The 20,755-nt window shown below is 38.4% G+C and overlaps 1 protein-coding gene and 1 long non-coding RNA gene across 2 annotated transcripts in view; one reads left to right on the forward strand and one right to left on the reverse strand.

Moving 5' to 3' along the window:
• Positions 1-110: 110 nt before the first annotated feature.
• SMARCE1 (SWI/SNF related BAF chromatin remodeling complex subunit E1) lies at positions 111-20,742 on the reverse strand. Its single transcript, XM_068530826.1, has 11 exons — positions 20,284-20,742; positions 18,201-18,252; positions 17,980-18,023; positions 14,942-15,046; positions 9,737-9,817; positions 7,658-7,789; positions 7,224-7,395; positions 3,830-4,002; positions 3,212-3,313; positions 2,343-2,553; positions 111-383 (listed from the first exon to the last, which is right to left on the reverse strand). The coding sequence occupies exons 2-11, from the start codon at positions 18,205-18,207 to the stop codon at positions 175-177; spliced, it is 1,236 nt and encodes a 411-aa protein (XP_068386927.1). The 5' UTR covers positions 18,208-18,252; positions 20,284-20,742; the 3' UTR covers positions 111-174.
• Positions 20,358-20,755, forward strand: part of LOC137754895 (uncharacterized) — a 238,912-nt gene continuing 238,514 nt past the window's right edge. The window contains exon 1 of the long non-coding RNA XR_011071938.1: positions 20,358-20,430. This is a non-coding gene — a long non-coding RNA (uncharacterized lncRNA). The remainder of the gene's footprint in view (positions 20,431-20,755) is intronic.

Raw genomic sequence — 20,755 nt, forward strand, 5'->3', positions numbered from 1 at the left:
GCTTAAGAAAGGTGACTGTGCCATTCAGCTCATGATGCTAAATGGTCCAAAAGCCTTTGGTGGTGTGATATGGACAAGAAAAAAATTAATACACAAACTACGTAACACCATTAAAACTCAAAAAACATTTTTTCATTTAAAAAAGTATTTAGAACACATAAAACAAGGCAACATTTATTCTTTTTTCCCGTCTTCTGGTACGGGGTCTGTTGGTGCTTCCTCCACGGTTGCACTGTTGCTCTCTGAGCCAGTGTTACTATCACTGGTCCCTTCCTCTGCCAGACTGTCCACCCCCTCCTGCCCGCTCTCCTTGTCCTCAGGAGTAGACGTGCCTTCTTCACCATTCTGCTGGCTTTCCGTCGTTTCTTCAAGGCGTGTCTCCTCTGTAATCACACATTTGTCACTGTTAGTTCCAAGACAAACATTCCCTCTTCTAATTATGCTGCCAGTCCAGAGCTGCGGCATCCGAGGATAAGGCAGCCACTCACCACGTATGGCTACGAAGCACTTGATATGAGCGAGTGTGACCGAGCAACTTATAGCATGTTTAAAACAATTTGGGATTTGGAAACAATCTACTTTTTAACTGTAAAATTTGAAATCTAAATACAGATCAAGTATTTCTGCTGAAAATTTAGCTTCCAAATTTCGATGTGCTCTAAGTCTAAAAATACACATCGGAATTTGAAGACTTATTAAAATTAATTTCACTTAAAAAATTTCATTTAAAAAATGTCGGTAGTAGAAAATTTACACAGTGACTTATATTTCATTTCTATTGGACAGTGCTGTTGTGAAGTGCTTGGATTTAATGAGTGAGAAAGCAGGTATGGAAATGGTATAAGGCTGATATTTAAAGTACTTTGTTACAAGTCACGCTGGGCTGTTTTCTGTTATTGCTCTAATAGTCTTCAGAACAATTTTCTTCAGTTTTTTTTCTTCAGCTAGAAGGATGAAATCTGAGTAAAGACCTAGGCATGCTCTATTCATAGATGACAAAACAGAGGCAAGGCTGAGTGGTCTAGCTGCAAAATGAGCCAAAGAACCATGCTCTAATTCTCAAGCTCTTGTTTTAACCACAAAATGTGTTCACGCTCCAAATCTGTTAAGATAAAAAACATGTTCACACAAAACAGAGAAAGGTTCAGACAATAAAACTTAAAATCTGACTATCTGAAATGTTAATCTGCTGAATTACATTCTGTAGAAATATCTGGTAAAGATACTATATTCTACTTAATGTTTTCCAGATGTCAAATCAGAAGTTGCCGGTTGAGCACCAAGTATGACTATGGTCCCTCTCACTTCTTGTAATGATGGTCCAGGGAGCCTTTGATTGTGTTTCCCATACTTTCAGCTCAGTTCTGTTTATTACACAGTGCACTGGGCAGGGTCAAAACAGTGCCAGAAAGTAGAGTGATCTCAAAATTTCAAGCAATAATCGATTTAATCGGTACTTCATGTAAGCTGTGTTACTGTTTGCCTTGAGGAATGCTTTTAATCAGGAAAATCAGTAGAACAGAAGTATGAATTGTTCCAGGACGGGGTCAACAAATGCTTTCTATAAAGGCTGGATAGTAAATACTTCAGGTTTTGTGGGCCAGGTAGTCTCAGTTGCAACTACTCAACTATACTGTTGTAGCCCCAAAGCAGCCACAGACAATACGTAAATAAACGGTTCCAACAAAACTTTATTTACAAAAGCCAGGTGGCAGGCAGGATTTGGCCTGCAGGTTTTATTTGCCTAACTCCGTTCTAGGACACCAGAGACGACACTGATCTTAAGAGCAATGACCACATCTTGTTTAAACAATTTTAGCAATAAAGGTTAAAATACTGAGTGCCAATATCATGTCAAGTGCAGTAATGATGATTTTATGTACATTTATCCTTGGGAACTCACTCTCAGAGGCAGGTGCTAGAATACTTGCAAATGAGGAAACTGAAATTAAATAACTTACCCAAAGTCACAGCGCTAGCAAGTGGTGAAGCAGCATTAGACCCAGATCTGTCTGACTCCCGGGCCAGTATCCTTAACCATTAAACCATTATACTTTATATTCCCAGGAAATGACATGACTCAATCTGGGCAAATAACCAAGACCTCAAACAGCAAGACTAAAGACAACACATCACTGCTGTTTTGTACCAATACCAACATTTTAAGTGGACTCTACTATAAGAGATTAAGATTTTGAAAGAAATGGGTAGGTCATATGGAGAATAATTCAAGAGGCAAGATCAACAAAGTGACTTCTGAAAAGCACTGAGAAAGGAAAAGCAGAACTAAAGACAGCTGTAAAAACCCTCGACATTTACTTCGGTATCAACTGAAAGGTTACCTGTCTCCATCGGAATGCTCTCGTCTTCTTTCTTTTCTTCGGTCTTATTAGCTGCTGGCTCCTCCTCAGGAACAATACTGCTCTGGCTGCGCTCAGCTTGCTCTGCTGCCTCTTTCTCCCTTTCCTCCTGCCTTTTGCGAGCCTGTTCCTCGGCCTGTGCAATTTCAGCTGCAATTTTTTCCATATCCACTTCTACTTTCAAACCACACAACTAGCAGTCAGAAAACAGAACCCAAAAAACTCTCTTAGTAATGTTCTTTTCTTACAATCTCTGAACCAGAGAAATTGGTTTAAAAGTGGGTTTTCTTGGCTAAGAACTATATACATATATATGGCAGAAAAAAACATGGTTCCACGTCCTCTCTGAAGCTCTTGTGTCTACAGGAAAGTTGCCCTAGCACGCCACATAACATCAAGTATTACAGAACAGCTGGTGAGACAATGCTGAAAGTTCTGGATTATACTCAAAAGCTTCCATTTTATATCTCAGGCGGCCAAACACTAGATTTACTTGTTTTCATACAAAGTGCAAACTGAACTACAGTTGATGGAGACATTTGATGAATAAACTGCAATGAAATGAAAATAATTCACAACTGCATGAGAGTTTAAATTAAAACCTCAGAGGGTTCTAGAGTCTAAGGCCTAGTACATATGTGTGTACTATATGATATTTCAAACCTACTGCAACTCTGCCAGAAAATGGAAATTATTTCATAAAGCAAAGACCTTGCCAGTTATAGCAAAGTTAACCCTGTTTCAAAGTGAACAATGTTCCATAAAAACACTATTTTGGAAAAAAGAAAGAGGAAAAAAAAAAAAGTAACAGACACAGTGATAAAAGTATAGTTAACACATTAAATTTATACCCTTTTAAGTTCATTGTTAAATGAATCTGTGCTTTCCAGGAATTTCCTCTTCTTTTCTTGGTGTCGCTCCTCTATTTGAAGAAGTTCAGCTTCTAGTTTTCGCTATAAAACATAAGATCAGGTTTTGTTACTACTGAGTTATTTTCTCTAAAGCAAATGTCAAACAGAAAATATGTCTCAATTTTTTTAATGGTCCACACATTCTCATAGTGTGATAAATGTTTTGAATTTTTAAATTATTTATTACATAATGTATCTAGCTAAGATTTTTAAAATGTAAAATGCAGCATAGAGGGAATGACTGATTAATAAGTATATGTTGGAGAATACTGTTTCAGGCCTCAGCAATTTTTTGGAAAAAAAATATTTAGTACATCAGTTAAGAGCTGACAGGATGTCTCAAAATTCTTAATGGATATGCTTTCTGTCAAAAGGCTCTACGTTACAGTTTTAATGACAAACTTATTAAATCTCTGGGAAAGGTCTACTCCCTCCAGCCTCTTCCCTGAATCAGGAACAGGTCAGACTGAACATAAATATTTAACAGGCACACTGATGCATGGTATAGGATCAGGTCACCTGGCACCTGTGGCATAATAAAATGTTCTGTGACTCTACCTGATGAACCATTAAGGACTGGACCTGTCGTTTGAGGACCTGCATTCTAGCTGTTGTGACAACAGACCGAACGTCTGGCACCACACTCTCACTAAGGATTTCACTGATGAGGCGGTGGTTTCTCTGGAAACGGGCGGTAGCTGTATGCTTCATTGAAAAGCCATCATCATAATCTGGAACAAACAGAAGGATCTGGAAATTAGGTCACCAACTACCATCGTCAGGAGAGTGCAACAACGTTAACACTTAGTTACCAAGGAGCCATGGCCCTCACAGGTCTAACAAAATCTAAGATAAATCTTTAAGTTATGATGTGCATCTGGGAAGGTTTGGCTGAAACACAAATGAAATACAACCATGTGTCTTTGGCCTGGAAATCAACATGAAGGCTGCACTGACAGCAAAACAGATTTTGCCAAATGTCTCACTTTTGGGGTAGTAATTTAAGGCTTTTACAACTGATGGTACATACGTAGGAACTGGGTGGTGTCTTTGTCACTGCAGCACTTTAAAGTAAGGAAAATGCCCACTGCAGAGAAAACATTCTCTCTAGCAATATTCAGTTTCCCAGATGGGCGTATATATTTTATAAGATTAAAATACCACTAAAGCCTTAAAAACGTTTAATTCTAAATTTCACTTTTAATTTTTATCAATTTACACACATATACATTTGCTGCCAGTGTATCAAGGTATATTACATGCTGTTTTCATCCACTCAAGTGCATATACATATAGTATGGATCTGGTTTACAAGCTTATTCTTAATAGCTATTACCTTTGCCCTATCACTGCCAGTTTTTGACATACCTGCTAACAACCTGTGCTATTATTTACTTAATATTTTTATTTAAATCAACTTAAAAAAAAAAAAAGAGCTTCCTCTTAAGCAACACACGTTAAAACAAAAGCTCCTCTCTGAACCACCTAACCATCTTAGTGTGCCGTCAGAGGTGGGGGACCACACTTTAGGAAACTGCTACAAAGGCTCAAATTGTGTTGCTATGTCAGTTTAGCACGTCCCTTAATTTTGGTGCTTAAGTAGTTCCTAAAACTCTTATTACCAGAAAACACCACCGCTACGAACTGTTGTGCAAATTGCTTTTTGTTTCAAGTAATTTCTTCAGGATATACACTTCTGAAATTAAAATTACTGGAATAAAAGATACCATTAAAAAAAACTGTGACCTTTTTACTTCTTAAGGGAGCATTTTTCATATTCACACTTAAGATTATATACATTTGTGCTAGGTTATCCATCTAGGTTACCTTTCTTTTTCTTCTTTCACGTATATGTCCCCAGTGTTGACCACTGGACTGGTAGGGGAAATAAAAGTCTTAAAAATCTGGGCCTGTCTTTCTTTGCACTTTAGTTGTCTGATTTTTTTGTTTTTTGGGGGGGTGTAGGTTTATATTTTCTAATTCACCAGGTATTTACTTTATCTCATGAATATTCTCTTTCTAAAACGTCAGTTGAAAAAGACTTCACCGTCTTGTGTGGATAACTACGTATGTTTTGTAGGCCTTGTAGGTCTTCTTTGTACAAGTGAGCAGCTGTTGTACCTGTGGATGTGCTGCCTTTCTCTTGGTTTTATGTACATTTCCACCCCCCAAGTCTTCCTCTTTCTACTCAGTTCTGAGGGATAAGGAACAAGGTCTAAAGTCATTCTTATCCTGGTATCTTAACTATTACCATCCTTTCTTACTAGCAGCTCTAATATCCTATTTTAAACTTAAAAAACATAATGGGCAGAAGTCTGAGAAACAGAGAAAAGGACTCTCTTTGAAGACTGTTCCTAAGTGAAGCTCTTTCAGTCCTTCTCAGTGTTCCTGCTGTTACCTTTCACCTGTGAAAACTTCAACTGATTTCTACTTACGTCTTCTATGTTGCTAGCCTTTGTTTCCGATTATTACTGACCCCCATCCTTCCAATTATTTGTAGACTGGATCTTCTATTTTTTTTAGTTCTGTATATTTTCTTGCACTAATTATCCAATTCGAGCAACTAAAGTTTGCCTACACTAGTGTGTCTTTAGCCCTGATGATTCTGCTTAACATGCTATATTGTTTCTATTCCCTATTCTATTTTCTATATTTATTATTATATTTTGTATTTATGGGAATATTTGTCAATATCCCAGTCCTTTCTTTTAAAAACTCATTTTTGTTTTTCTCTCCTTTTAAGTATATCAGTTTATTCATGTTTTTAGGTGGTATTACTGCTTCCTTTCTTAAAGGTCTCTTCTTTAAGGTCTTACAAGCTTTTTCTTTGTTACTACTACTTCTTTAAAATGGGATCTTAAATTATTTTCTAGATGTTTTTGTTGCTTGTAGCTAGAGCTTCCAACCTTTTCCACATCATAGCAGTACACGAAGAAAATATTATTTGTATAGCATGCTTGCTATGCGGATGAGTATACTCACAGCTGGAGGTGGCTAGCTCTGAAGCTCCTTGCAGCTTCAGACCCTGCATGGCTACAGAGAACCAACCAGAGGTACAAAAGCATACCTGCAAACTCTTCATGGAATGCCAACTAGGAAGCTCTGCTCTGGGTGCGGGGGCGTGCGCGTGTATAAAGTTTGTAGGTGTGTACCCTCCTAAGTGTCATCATGAGTTGTATTTATAAATTCTAGCTGGATTTCTGAATTAACTAGAAAAGAAAGTTCATAATGCCTCTTCCCGCTCATTAACTTTCTCCCTTAAGAGCCTTTAACTCAGCCAATTTAGGGAACCAATAAGAAAGTAGAATATAACTTGAAGGCATTTAACTTTTTTTTTTTAAATTTATTTATTTAATTTATTTATTTTTGGCTGTGTTGGGTCTTCGTTTCTGTGCGAGGGCTTTCTCTAGTTGCGGCGAGTGGGGGCCACTCTTCATCGCGGTGCGCGGGCCTCTCACTGTCGCGGCCTCTCTTGTTGCGGAGCACAGGCTCCAGACGCTCAGGCTCAGTAGTTGTGGCTCACGGGCCCAGTTGCCCCGCGGCATGTGGGATCTTCCCAGACCAGGGCTCAAACCCGTGTCCCCTGCATTGGCAGGCAGATTCTCAACCACTGTGCCACCAGGGAAGCCCCATTTAACTTTTTAAAAGCAGTTGAGGTAAAATTCTGATTGTGACTAAAAAACCTTCCATGCATTCTGAGTACAAAGATTTTGATAAACGATAGGTAGTTTTTGCTATCTTCTACACTAAAAAGGGTATTTCTTTATCTTTGGGAAATTCACATACAAATATTAATCAAAATAATTATTCAATTATTCAAAATATTGAAATGGCACTTAAATTATGCTTTGTTTTCCATTTAGAATAGGAAATAAAACTTACGAGATTTCTCATATTTTAATTCTCAGAGAAAGCATAAACAAAGCCCCACTATTTTTTTTTTTTTTTTTACCATCTGGATCTTCAGCAGGCTGAATGCTCATGTAAGGTTCTCCTTTCTCCATGCGAGACTGTCTCTGTCGACTTTCTTCCTCTAAAGCAGCTTCTGCACGACTTTTTGCATTTATGTAAGCAAGGTACGCGGGGGAATTATGATAGGCCTTCATAGATTCATTGTACTCTATCTGAAATGCAAATGTTTTCAGTTTTAGAATTGACATTTTGCAGGTTACAATGAATACTTACATTACCTCATTTGAATATCAAAAGACATGATAATTATCTCCTTTTTACAGACAAGGGATCTGAAGTCTTAGAGAAATTAAGTGACTTGACCCAGGCAGACAATGCCTCAGCTGTCTGATTAGATCTTATGTTTCTTTTATAAATAATAAGACAAGTGTTCATGAATTTTATATTGTACCCATCCCTACAGTCCCATTCTACCTTTTCTGCTTCGTATTCGTTTAAATATTCTTGTTTTTCTTCATCAGTGAGATCTCGCCACATGCCACCAATAATCTTGCCAATCTCCCACAACTTTAGGTCAGGGTTGGAAGCCTTTACTTGGTCCCAGACCTTGAAAAGGACAAACAGTTGAGACTTCAGTACTGATGCCTAAAAATAAAGACCTTTAAAAATACTTTTTAATATAGAAACCTTCAATCATCAACAAAGGCAGAGGCAATAGTGTCAAATCCCCGTGTTCTCTTCAGCCTGCTGCAATAATTATCGAGTCCTCTGTCAGGTTACTTTAAGGCAGATCTCGGATATCTCCAATCACTGCAGACACTTATGATGAGCTAACTCAATAACACAGTCTTATGTCTTTCTAAAAATTCACGAGCGTTTAGAAGGAATGTGGTTACTCTGCATAATAAAATATACCATATTGTCAAATACATGTATAATAATTCTGACCAAAAATTTTAAAATTTCTGAATAGTGGTGAAAATCAATAAATGCTCTTGTCTTTAATAAAGATATCAGTTATACTTGTTATTTTAAGAGTAATGAAGGTTCATACCATATGACCCAGCAATCCCTCTACTGGGCATATGCCCTGAGAAAACCATAATTAAAAGAGTCATGTACCACAATGTTCACTGCAGCACTATTTACAATAGCCAGGACATGGAAGCAAGTTAAGTGCCCATCGACAGATGAATGGATAAAGAAGATGTGGGGGCTTCCCTGGTGGCACAGCGGTTGAGAGTCTGCCTGCCAATGCAGGGGACATGGGTTTGAGCCCTGGTCTGGGAGGATCCCACATGCCGTGGAGCAACTGGGCCCGTGAGCCACAATTACTGAGCCTGCGCGTCTGGAGCCTGTGCTCCGCAACAAGAGAGGCCGCGATAGTGAGAGGCCCGCGCACCGCGATGAAGAGTGGCCCCCACTCGCCGCAACTAGAGAAAGCCCTCGCACAGAAATGAAGACCCAACACGGTCAAAAATAAATAAATAAATTAATTAATTAAAAAAAAAAAAAGATGTGGCACATATATGCAATGGAATATTACTCAGCCATAAAAAGAAATGAAACTGAGTTATTTGTAGTGAGGTGGATGGACCTAGAGTCTGTCATACAGAGTGAAGTAAGTCAGAAAGAGAAAAACAAATACCTTATGCTAACACATGTATATGGAATCTTAAAAAAAAAAAAAAAAAAAAGGTTCTCATGAACCTAGGGGCAGGACAGGAATAAAGACGCACACATAGAGAATGGACTTGAGGAATGGGGAAGGGGAAGGGGAAGCTGGGACGAAGTGAGAGAGTAGCACTGACATATATACACTACCAAATGTAAAACAGATAGCTAGTGGGAAGCAGCCGCATAGCACAGGGAGATCAGCTTGATGCTTTGTGATCACCTAGAGGGGTGGGATAGGGAGGGTGGGAGGGAGATGCAAGAAGGAGGGGATATGGGGCTATATGTATACATATAGCTGATTCACTTTGTTATACAGCAGAAACTAACACAACATTGTAAAGCAATTATACTCCAATAAAGATGTTAAAAAAAACAAAAAACAAAAACAAAAAAAGAGTAATGGAGGTTCATCACCCAAAAAAAAAAAGAGGAAAAATTCAAGGAAGTATGAAGAAAATAAAAATTACCATAAGCTTATTGTTTAGAGATAACCATTGTCTTCTAGGCTTTTTTTAAATTCAAACTAACATGTATTTGCTATTATTTTTATAAAAATAAGATACTAGTACATGTAGTCTTGCATTCGTTTTTTCACTAAACATGTTTCTCATGTCATTAAATATTCTCCAAAAGACTACATAAGTAACATTGGCTACATAACTTTGCTTTAAGTATTTTAACTGTTTATTTAATCATGTTCTTGTCGGATTTTAGTTCTGGAATTCGGAAATCAGAACTGATTTCTTTAAAAACTGCAATTCTGTACCTTTTCCTCTGACTATGCACAAAAAAGCTGCCTAAGCCAATCTGAAACCTGACATAAAGCCAAGAGCAAAGACAGCAGTCTTCACTCCTTTCTGGCTCCTGAGCACCTACCTTTCTGCTGTACCGCATGTAGGGCATCAGCGGCTTATCTGGTGGCTTTGGGGGTTTTGGAATCGTAATACCAGAGGATGCCTAGGAAAGAGTTAAATACATTCATTACTCAATTGCAAGAAGTTCACCAGCAAACTGAAAAGAGAGTCCCTTAAAAAATGCTAATGCGCCTTTCTTCTACTCGTCCATGGATACAAGATTCTTATATTTTCTCCACTGAAAATAGCTATCACTGCAAATTCAGAAATGTTCACATCAGAAGAAAATAAAGAAAATGACTTTAGGCACGTAATTTTTTAATACGTTACTTAGCAGTTTATTGCCACTGCTTTGACAACCTGGCTGTAAGAACAAATAAAATATTACACAATAATTCAGACATCGAAAATATATGGTTATATATCAGATGTCCCACGTTTAGGACATTACCTGGCACCCTTTTATTTTACTTAATTTACCATTACACATACAGTCAACACTTGATTACCTCACCGGAAGCTGAACCCGTTCAGCACTTACCACACCTCATACTGCCTACAGGGGACTATTTACTATTTGCACCATTTCAGGAACGCACCTCCACATGAACAACTGCCACCACCGCAAACCCTATTTCCTAGGTTCAAAAATGGAAAACGAAAAAACCCTTCTTAGCTCCTTTATTATGACTAGAGATTTTACTTTTCTGAAGGTTCTATGCCCATATCTAGTGTTTTTTTTTTTTAATAAAGGAGATCAGGAAGTGTGAACTGAAGTCATGCCTTTTTTTATTCCTAATCACAGTGGAGGAGTGGACAAGTTTACCAGGAACAGAGAAATGGCAGAACCAGGGCCTGATTAAGTTACTTTTGAGACCTTGTACCAAGAAACTCCATTTAATTTTTAAAAAATGCTGGTTTTGTGGGGAAGACACAGAAAGAAAGGGAAAGGAAAACAGAAGAAAAGGAGGCGAGGAGACTGAAAAATAGTTTTTAAAAAGGTAAAGAAGAAAGTGGGTGAGAGAGAGAAAAAAGGGAAAGAAAGAGGAGAGATCAGCTCTTTCTAAAAGCTAAATCTAGGCAAGATATCAAATAGCTCCCGGTGGGCACCCCACACATCTCCAATGAGGGAGTGCGGCTGCTGAACCTACTCTCATCTCTACACACATGGCTACATTTGATCAAGGACCCAGAATCAAATCACGGCTGAATCACATTTGTTTCTCCCAAATTTCTGGGAGACTCCTGATACTACTGATCCTCCTTTCCAGGCTGGGGGGAAGAAGAGCCGGCTTCACTCTAATGACCAAAAGACAGGAATGAGCAAATTCTTGCAAGAAAACTAAGGTGCCATTTTGTTCCCTTGCCCTGATGTTGCTGTTGTGGTAAAACTGGAGGGAAACCTCTCCATTCTGGGCTGAGACCCCAGTCAACCTTATTTTGCATGCAAGGGCTCCGGGAATAGTGTGTTGGTACCTGCTTCCACCACTTTCCAACAATGCTTCTTCTTCCTGTGAGGAGCGTCTCCCTCCCTCCCTCCATACTTGTCAATTAACTCGGCTTTCCTCTCTGCTTCTTCACACATGAACTCATCAGAACGTATTTCTCCTCTGAAGCAGTATTTCCCTTCTTTCCACTCCTCCCACGTATTCTTAGCACACCTCATGCTGATGCTCATGTAGATAGACTCTGTTTTTAGCCAGCAGTGGGCAACGGGGTGAAGTGAGCCATGGGGGATGGAAACTGTCAACAGTGGTGGTATGAACAGCCACTAGGAGATCTGTCTCAGGGCTGCAGGAGTTCTCTGGGCGGGGGAGGGATTTCTACAAAGCTAACCTTATGTCATGAATTCAGAGCATGAAACACATAAAAGTCTGATTCTTCATAAAGTTATTAGAAAGCACTTCCAACTTATATCCAACACAAACCTTCAGAATTCCAAGAAGTGGGTTACAAATAAAGTTGGAATTGTGCCAATAATTGAAGTTGGTAGACCACTGTTAACAATTTTTTAAAAAAGAGGTAAAGACTTCTAAAACGTCTATGCTTTAATATGTGAAATTAAAACACTTTAAAAACAAATTACAGTAATATTTGCTCTTTGATATTTTTCAAAGAACTGTATTTTATAACGATGAATTTGCTGATTTCTCTTCTTTTCTCCAAAAAGAACATGTTGAGGTCATATTTTCATTACACTGACCAATTTACAAACACAAGGAAAACAAAACCAAACCCAAAACAATAACAACATAGTTAAATTCTAGCTGGTTTTCAGGATATTAAAGGTTTATATCACTAAACCCCCCTAATTTATTAACCATCTCAAACAGATATCTTTCTACAATTTCTCAAACATTATTCTTTAAAAAAGAAAAAAGCAGCAGTCTGCACTGAACACAATTATAATCACTGCTTTGCTATAATCCTCTGGATTGAGGTATGAAACCGGCTGGCCCCTTTATTAAATGGCCTGGTGGTTATGCTTTTGGAGGGCATGTCTCCTTTTTTAGTGGTTTCTTTCCTTGCTGCTATCAGGAAACCTACCTCTAGCAGCAACTGTCCATCTTTCCAACTGGCAATGAGTTGGGGGAAAACGACTAATTATGCTTGTTAAAACTGTGCTTACAATAGAGTAAGGTCCTGGGAATCTCCTATGAATAAAGCCCATGATTTTGTGACATTCTGGCTACTCAGAGATTTTTGTTGTTTCTTCCCATTTTTCAGCTGTTTCTCTGGTAGGATCTTATCTGAGGTTTTCTTCTGGGATGGAATTTCCATTAAAGCACAGAAATGAGCTACTTTTAACGTTTTGTCTTGATCTGTTTTCATACCTGTACTTGAGAATGTTAATCATCATCTGATGAAGAACTGACCAGAAGTGAATTCCATCTCATAGCTACCATAAGCACTCCAAAAGGTTTCAACATGCTATATATAAAGTGTTTATTGTCTGAAAACCATTCGAGTGTACTGGAGTCATCGGGAAAACCAGATGTTCTGTGGACGCTACAAGAAGCTATTCATAGGGTGTCACCGAATCATTCCTTCAAATCAATGACTTAAGGCGATTTGCAGACAGTAATACCAAAGAGGAGCCCCCTCCCCCCAAAAAAAACACATAGGTGAGGTCATCTTAAAGTAACACTTTTATAAAGGTCAAAATCAGATCTACTGAGTCCTAACAGAGCTTAAATTATACATATATAGTAGTATAAAACTTTAGGCATAACTAATTTTCATAGAGAATGATTCAATGACCTGAGAGGTCACTCGAAGTTGAAGGGGCTGGAATTAACACAGGCTAAAAGCCTCCACCTTTTCTAGGCTCTTCAAGATAAGTCTACAGAGCACTTTGATTACACTTCATTCTGGCGTTGAGAGAACAATAATACAAAGAAAACAACCACAAAGAACCAGAAGATCAATGTTTCCATGCTCAGTAGCCCTCCTATACTAATCTACCCTGAAGCTAGTGCCTACCCCCAAATACTGGGTTCTAACACCTGAAAGAAAGAATGGGGAGAAACAGATAACGTGCTGAGGCACCGAGACAGCAACTGCACTTTCCTATTCCTAGTAAGTCTCCATTTAATGATCTCACTTTGTTAACAAAGAATCCCACAGATACATCCAAGTTAAGAACAAAATGCTTACAGAAACTGAAATACAAATGATTCTAATATTACAGTTACCACCATTTCTTTTCCATTAACATAGATAATCAAGAGCTGACTGTATAGAGCTATTAAAATGTAATCATTCTTTTGTTTACTGCCCATGAATAATTTTCTGTATTAACATGAATGGTCCAAAATCGATTCTACTCCTTGTTTAAATTAAAATGTTCTTTACCATTTGATAACTTTGTGACCCGTTACACTTGTGAAACACATTCAGGCCAGGGAAAAACAAGTACCGATGCACATAAAAATTGTATGCATTGTGAAATGCATACATACGCACACTTTGTCAGAATTCTTTTCAGATACCATGAAATATGCATGGCACATAAAACTTGATATGCTTATGAGGTACAAATTATGCAGAAACAATGAAAAATTTAGACAAACAAAACCTATCAAGCTAAGCAATGTGCTTACCAAGATAGACATATAGTTTGATAGGTACAAGCTTTCTGCTCTAGCTTGACTACAGGGTGAGAGGGCTTTTTTGAAGTCACACTAATTGAATTACTTATGAATACAGCAAACAAAAACCAGGTATTAAAAAGTTTACAGCCATTCTGGGTTGTATAAATTCTCACCAATACCACATTCCAATGTATGTAGGTATTTGGCTTTTGGATTTATTATTTATTTTTGGTAAATCATTTTTACAGTTATTTGTTTCTTTGGTACCTAAACTTCCTTAAATGGACTTTAAGATGATTGTAAAATAAAAAGTCTTCTAACGGGAGGAACAATTCTCAGAGCTTTCTGAGATGTTCTTCCCAGGTTATAATCCTCAAATTTGGCTTGAATAAAATTCTCCAATTCTTTCTTAAAAAAAAATAAATAAATAAAAATAAATAAAATAAAATAGAAAGTCTGAAGTACATCATCCAATTTTGGTATCTTAGGCTGATCATTTAAGTGAAACATCCTAAGTTTCAGAAATTATATCCTCTATCCTATGGATTATAAACGCACTTCTAGCTGTAGATGTCTATAGTCTGATAATTCAAATTAATTTCATTCAACTTTTGTTCTGCAATTCGTTGAAGTGACATTAAAATCTTTTTAATTAGAGAGAAATGAATCTCAGTTAGGTCAACTGTTAAATCCAAAAGACAAATAATTATGTGCAGCAGTTCAAACTGGTAGGGCAGCTAGGCCTGTAAGCCCAGCCTTTATTAAGAAACTAAGGTCTTGAGCCTAATGCCAATTACCTTAAATGAAAGATACTCTTCATCTCAAAAAGGGCATCTTAACCATAGGAAATTCTAGGTTTGTCTACATATAGTATTAGCATTAAGTGCCCAAGGCTTTACCTCTACCAACCACCAAACAGAATAAATTCTTTTCTTCTATATACATATCCAGATCTCACTATTTTTTCATATTTCAGTGTAAGATTGTACAATGAATATTTAAAATAGTCTAAAAGCCAGGTTAAATTTTTTTTTTTTAAATGGCTGTGCTGATGATTCAAAGGACCTAACTCTGAAGGCATTTCTGGTCAATTCCAGTTGTTTGCTGGATGCTGTAATAGTTGATTCTCCTACCGTGACCCGGCTGTTGGTGCCCGGGTTCCCTCCCAGCCTGTAGTTGTTGTAGGCGAGATGACTGTATGGATTGTATCCCACAAACCCTGGTGTGCTGGGCATTTGCTGATGGAAACAAATGAGACAAAAACACGAATGAGAAATGAGCTCAAACGAGGAAAACACAGAAATGAAAAATGATCTGCATATGGCATGCAAAAGCAACCTGATTTTAAACAAGCAATGATGTGTTGTAACTGTTCTTTTTCTTTCAGTGAAAAACCAGTCTGTATTTGTTTTTTTTTCCCCTCTCTTTCTGTCTCTTTGCAGGGGCCAGTGGTGTTTGTGTGAGCGTGCATGTGTGTGCTTGTTTTTCGGGATAAGCAATACACTGAAGTGTCTCAAACATTCAGGGTTACTTTATGGTCAATAGTATGAAATAACAACTTAGCGACATATGTCTGAGATAGGAAAGCTTGAAATGTGATAAGCTAGGAGTCTGAGAACACTTTACATGCAAAACAAAACATGATTTATTTGACAGTTACGTGAATGCCGCCAATGTATTATCTACCAAAAACAAAAACAAGAAATGAATCACTTTCAAAGACAGCTTTAAATCATTTTATATAGTATGAGAAATGAGAAGAGATTCAAATCAGGAAGTCAGAAGTTGTCAATAGAAAAGAACATATGTGGGATTCAACAGATGTCACATACATGATTTCAAAACAGAGACTTGCAAGAAATGCATGGATTTCATTCTGGGGGTACTGTCTGATCTTTTTAACCCATTCTTTTATAGGCTTTCTCTTCCATCTCTTCTTTGATCCATCTTCCACAGGTCAATCATGAACAATTTCTGCATTTAGTTTTAATGTGAACTACTTTTCTAGTAGACAGACTTGAACTTTCTTTTCTCACCTAGTTTCCTGACAGCCCTAGCTCTTTCAAACCACAACTGCTCGTTGGAGCAACAGAATACTTGGCTTTTGTAAATTATGTGTTGATGTGATCACAAATGAGCTCTTATATAGCAGTGCCCTTCGTGATTAATAAAATGACATCCAATGTTCATGAGAATCAAGGTATAATGCATAAAAAGGATGTAGCAAAGAGAGACCAAAAGTAAGGTATTTTACCTAATGAACCTCAATCAAAACAAGTGACAGTAATTTCATTTTAACATGCAATTGACAATACCAATGCTGAATTGTATAATGTAAAATAAACTTAACACATCCCAACTAAACTGTAGCTATTATAAACACAATTTTCTAAAACATGCCACTACACATATCCTTAGTGTCCAAAAGAACGACAGTCAAGCAGATAATACATTTGATATTCTTTAGAAGAAAACTACTGATCAATTTCTAGCCTATGTAGTTATAGAAGACGCAAATCAAGCATACATAAGTAGGCAAAACACAGATGAAGTATCAAAGGCACAAAAGAAGTTTATATTACTTGGAGTGGTACATTTGGGTGGTAGTGGTGGGTGGAGGTGGTGATGGTGGTGGCAGAAGAAATGGAAAAAAAAGAAAGGAGGATAACTCATTAAATATCCATTCTGTTGGATGTCCTAACCCCTAGTCTTCTGTAGTTTATGTGTAAATGTGAAATTATAATGGTACAGAAGTATGACTAAAGAAAGGTAAAAATATCCCTTTCTACATTTAAGAAGTCATAGGGTTAGTTTCTGAGCTATTTTTATTATCTCAAAAAATCAAGTCTGTTTTCAAGGTATTATATGCTATCAGAGGCAGTATTTGCGTCAAAATGACACCTTCAAAGTTGCATAAGCAATGATAATCACTATTCAACATTATGAGGCAGTAATGTAAGAAAATAAGGGAACTAAAAAAAAAAAAAAATCGAACTAAAATATTACAATTATACCGTTTCCAAAAATGAAGTACATGGTTAGCTCTTTGAGGTCAGGAATCTCTCAATTGTTCAACTCCACCTGTACAGCCATTAGCAGAGTGCCAAGGAGATGGTCGTAAGAAATGTTCTTTGATTTAAGAAAGGAAACAAACCAAACACAGGACTTTAAGATCTACCAGAAGTAACTTTAGAAACTGTATGTTATATAAATTGAGCTGAGAAGATGTGATACAGTATCTCTTTTTAAAAGCATCTTACTATGGAAAAATAAATTGTTGATAAACATAACTAAAACATACTAGTAAATAAAACTAGTTTATCTAGTGGAGAAAACAAAATTACACAAGGACCTAATTAGTAAACTAGCCAGAAATTTAGGGGTAGGGAGTATGGAAGGAGGGCTAACAGCTTTAAAGAACTTCTTTTGTAGGATATGGTCAATGTTAACAGTGTTTTGTTTTTAAATAAAAAAACAACAAGAAATCCATTTCAGCAAGGCCTGAATGGTTACTGTTAAAACTGTTTTGCGGATTGGCCAATTATTTTACATGCTGACCAAGCTGGGCCAGAGCTTGCTGGGTGAAAAAAACTAGTTCACTACTATCATTTAGGCACTTTGAAACATATCAATTCTCAATCCAATAAAACATTACTTATGGAGTAAAGTGCAATGGCAGGATCTGACCCACAGATAATGAAATCCTTACTTGAACAGCTTGAAAATAAAGATTTACAATAAGTTATTATAGAACTGGAAGCTTTATTGTTTGATTTAACATGAAAATTATGTACAGACAAGGAGAGAAAAATGTAACCAGTTGAAGGTTAGGCTTAAAAATAATAAATGCCACAACGAGCATTCATTTCATATTAACTTCCAAGACTCTTAATAGAGATTAACAAGAAAGAAATGTTAAACTTGTCACTTATTCCCAATTAAAAAAAGAACTGAGCATAGGAGGTTGGCATTTCAGTAGTATGTTTCTTTAAATGTTGGGGTTGGTTCAAGGTAAGATGCAGAGTTATTTTATTTAGTAGGAAGTGCTGTTTTTTAGCTGAATTTTTCATCCTGTTGCTGTGATGACTGAGTGACTGTCACTGGAAGACATCTGGGTTTTTGTATCAAGGCCAGACTTGGCTATTACATTAACAAGAAAATTAAAACTTACTGTTGCAGGAGCTGGGGTGGGAGGTGGGGCATAAGATGGTCTTTCTGTTTGAAAGAAAATAAATAACTTCTTGTAAACAACTGAGATATAATACTATGCAACAAAACTACCAATGGTCCTGTTTTGAAGAAAAAAAAAATGAGAGTATTTTGGAATTCCCATTTGCTAGGGCATTAGTCTCTTATTAATATAGATTGATAAATATAAAAAATGAAACTTACTTGACATTTTGGAAGATTAAGTTCTCAGTTCCTTAAGAATGAATCTGAGACACTAAAATAAAAAAAAGAAAAAAAAAGAAAAATAATCAAAACTCAGCAAGCATAAGAGAATGTTTTCCTAAAGAACAGGGTAGTTTAATTGGTATTTCTTAGTAAAATTACATTGTCTTCTAGTAATCCAGCCTTTTTAATATTTTACTAGTTCTTTAGGTCATTTGGTTGACCAGAATTAAATGACTAAAACAAATTACTGGGGATATTAAAAAGTAAAATTGAACATGTACTTGCAAGTTTTTTTGGTTTTGTTTTTTTGATACTGAGCCACCTCTTGCATGGAAAACGTTTTGCTGATGCCATGTAAACATTTAATCAGACTGATAAAAATACAGTGACAATAGAATGTGATGTATTGTCAGGGCCTACCTCAACAAGGCCTACCAGATACTGACAGCTCCCTGATCAGCCGCAGCTCTGCCTTCCTTTTAGGATAACAACTTCTACTAAAATAGAGCAGCATTTCATTCCTGGAGGCAGTGCAAAAGGTAACTGGTGTGATAATGAACTTTACATTCTCTTATAGTGGTAAACAGCTTTATAACTGCCGGGAATAAATTTTGAGAGTCTACCTGAAAAACTCTTATTACCCTTCTCAGCCCATTTCAAAATATATCTCCTCAATGGAGCTTTCTTGACAAATGACCTGTGCGGAATTAATTGCTTCCTCATCTGTACTCCTATCCAATTTACACAGATCTATGCTATCGTATTATACCTGTTAATGTGGGTATATTGTGTGCTGCTTAGAAACAGGGACCATTTAATTTATTATTGTAGTCCCTGTACCTAGCTCAATTCTTTTTTTTTTTTTTTTCTAGCTCAATTCTTACTAACTTTTGTCCTAGTATTACTAGCTCACCACATGACCATACACAGGTGAGCTTGGTCCTTATCTCAATATACATCACACACTGTGTGTACAAAGAGACAAACATTCATCTTTAGAAATAAGGCAAATAACTTTTATGACTACTGGAGTACTTTCATCCAACATTATGTGAAACAAACATGATTTTTTTGCTTCTGTTTTGCATTTTAAGGGAATTCCTGGAGCATTATGAATAAGAGGCCTGGTGCAGAACGAAATCGTTTATTTTCTCAATGGCCCAACCTGGGTCTCTCCCTCTCTCCTTAAGGAACAGGCAAGAAACCAGAGTCTGGTGCAGATTTCCTTCCTGCTCAAGTTCAGGTAGGCTGTCAACATCCACTAGGCCTTGCTGGGGGAAGCCCTGACATAACTGCCACAAGCTCCCTGATATGTCACACTTTATTGCTAATACTTTAAAATTACTGATCTCCTTTGCTATACTATAAATTCCAAGAGCGACCTTGTACATTTGTCCACCACCGGATGCATGCCCGGTGCCTGGCATAAAATCCTGAGGTATCTGTTGACTACCTTATACGGGACAGGCTTACTACTTACACCATCTGGTTTAACAGTCACAACTACCAACGAGATGTGTACTGCTACTCCCATTTTACAGAGAAAAAAGGGAGTCTCGAAGAGTGTAAGTAACTTGTCTAAAGACACATAGCCAGGAAGTGCCAGAGTTGGGTTTCAAACCCAGGTCAAACTGTTTCCGAGCTTCCGCTCTTCACTCTAAGCCACACCACACGAGTGCTCAGGTCGCTGCCTGAACCGAGGGGAAACCACCTTCCCGGGGGTGAGGACCACGGGCTTGGCTTGCCCCAAGGGCTTCCTCTGAGGTCGTTTCCTTTAGGTTTGTGCGAAGGATGCACTTTCCCAGCGACTCTACTAAAGAGGAGTATGCAGAGGTGCTCTGACCAATTCCGTGGGGTTAGTGGAAGGGGCACATCTGGCCGCCCAGGAGGAGCCCCAGCTGGCACTCCCTCCCCACCCTCCGCTCCGCTAGGCCTCAGAGAGGCCGCAACTGGCCCCCGGCTCTGGCGCCGCGGCCAAGCCTGAACCCCAGCAACCCCCGGGGACTCGGGGTCGGGCCAAGCCGGGACCCCACGCCTCGCCACCCTCCCGACCCAGTCGAGCCCGGTCGGAAACACTCACCCGCGGGCAGAAAAAACGCCCGCAGCTCCGGCCTCGCTTCCCTTTGTCCCGCGCACGCCCCGCCCCTCGCGTCCGGAGCTTCCGCGCTCGCACTTTCAACACTCTTCTTAATTCCTTTCAAGGCCCCAACCGACTCTCTTTAGAAAAGTAAGTCTTCTAGTGGGGACGCGGTGGTGCTTAGTACAATCAAGGATTTTTTCAGGCCCCATACGTTTCTCAAAACTCCCCGAATTTGGGTAATTTGCCAGCCGGGCGCCGATTCGTCACGGCGGAGAGGGCGGAGGTGGCCCGACCGCTGGGTAGGCCCAAACCCCGCGGCCGTTGAGGAGCGGGAGCAACGACGGGTGACGCGGCGGGAGGTGCGAGGCTGCGCCGAGGGGAGGTGGGAGCGCGGCCTCAGCTTCCCCGCGCGGGGCCGGAAGGCAGCGGGAAGCGCGCCGGCAGCTAGCCCCGGAACCACTGTGGCCACGAG

This window comes from Eschrichtius robustus, chromosome 20, assembly GCF_028021215.1.
Source record: "Eschrichtius robustus isolate mEscRob2 chromosome 20, mEscRob2.pri, whole genome shotgun sequence".
Taxonomy (NCBI): Eukaryota; Metazoa; Chordata; class Mammalia; order Artiodactyla; family Eschrichtiidae; genus Eschrichtius; species Eschrichtius robustus.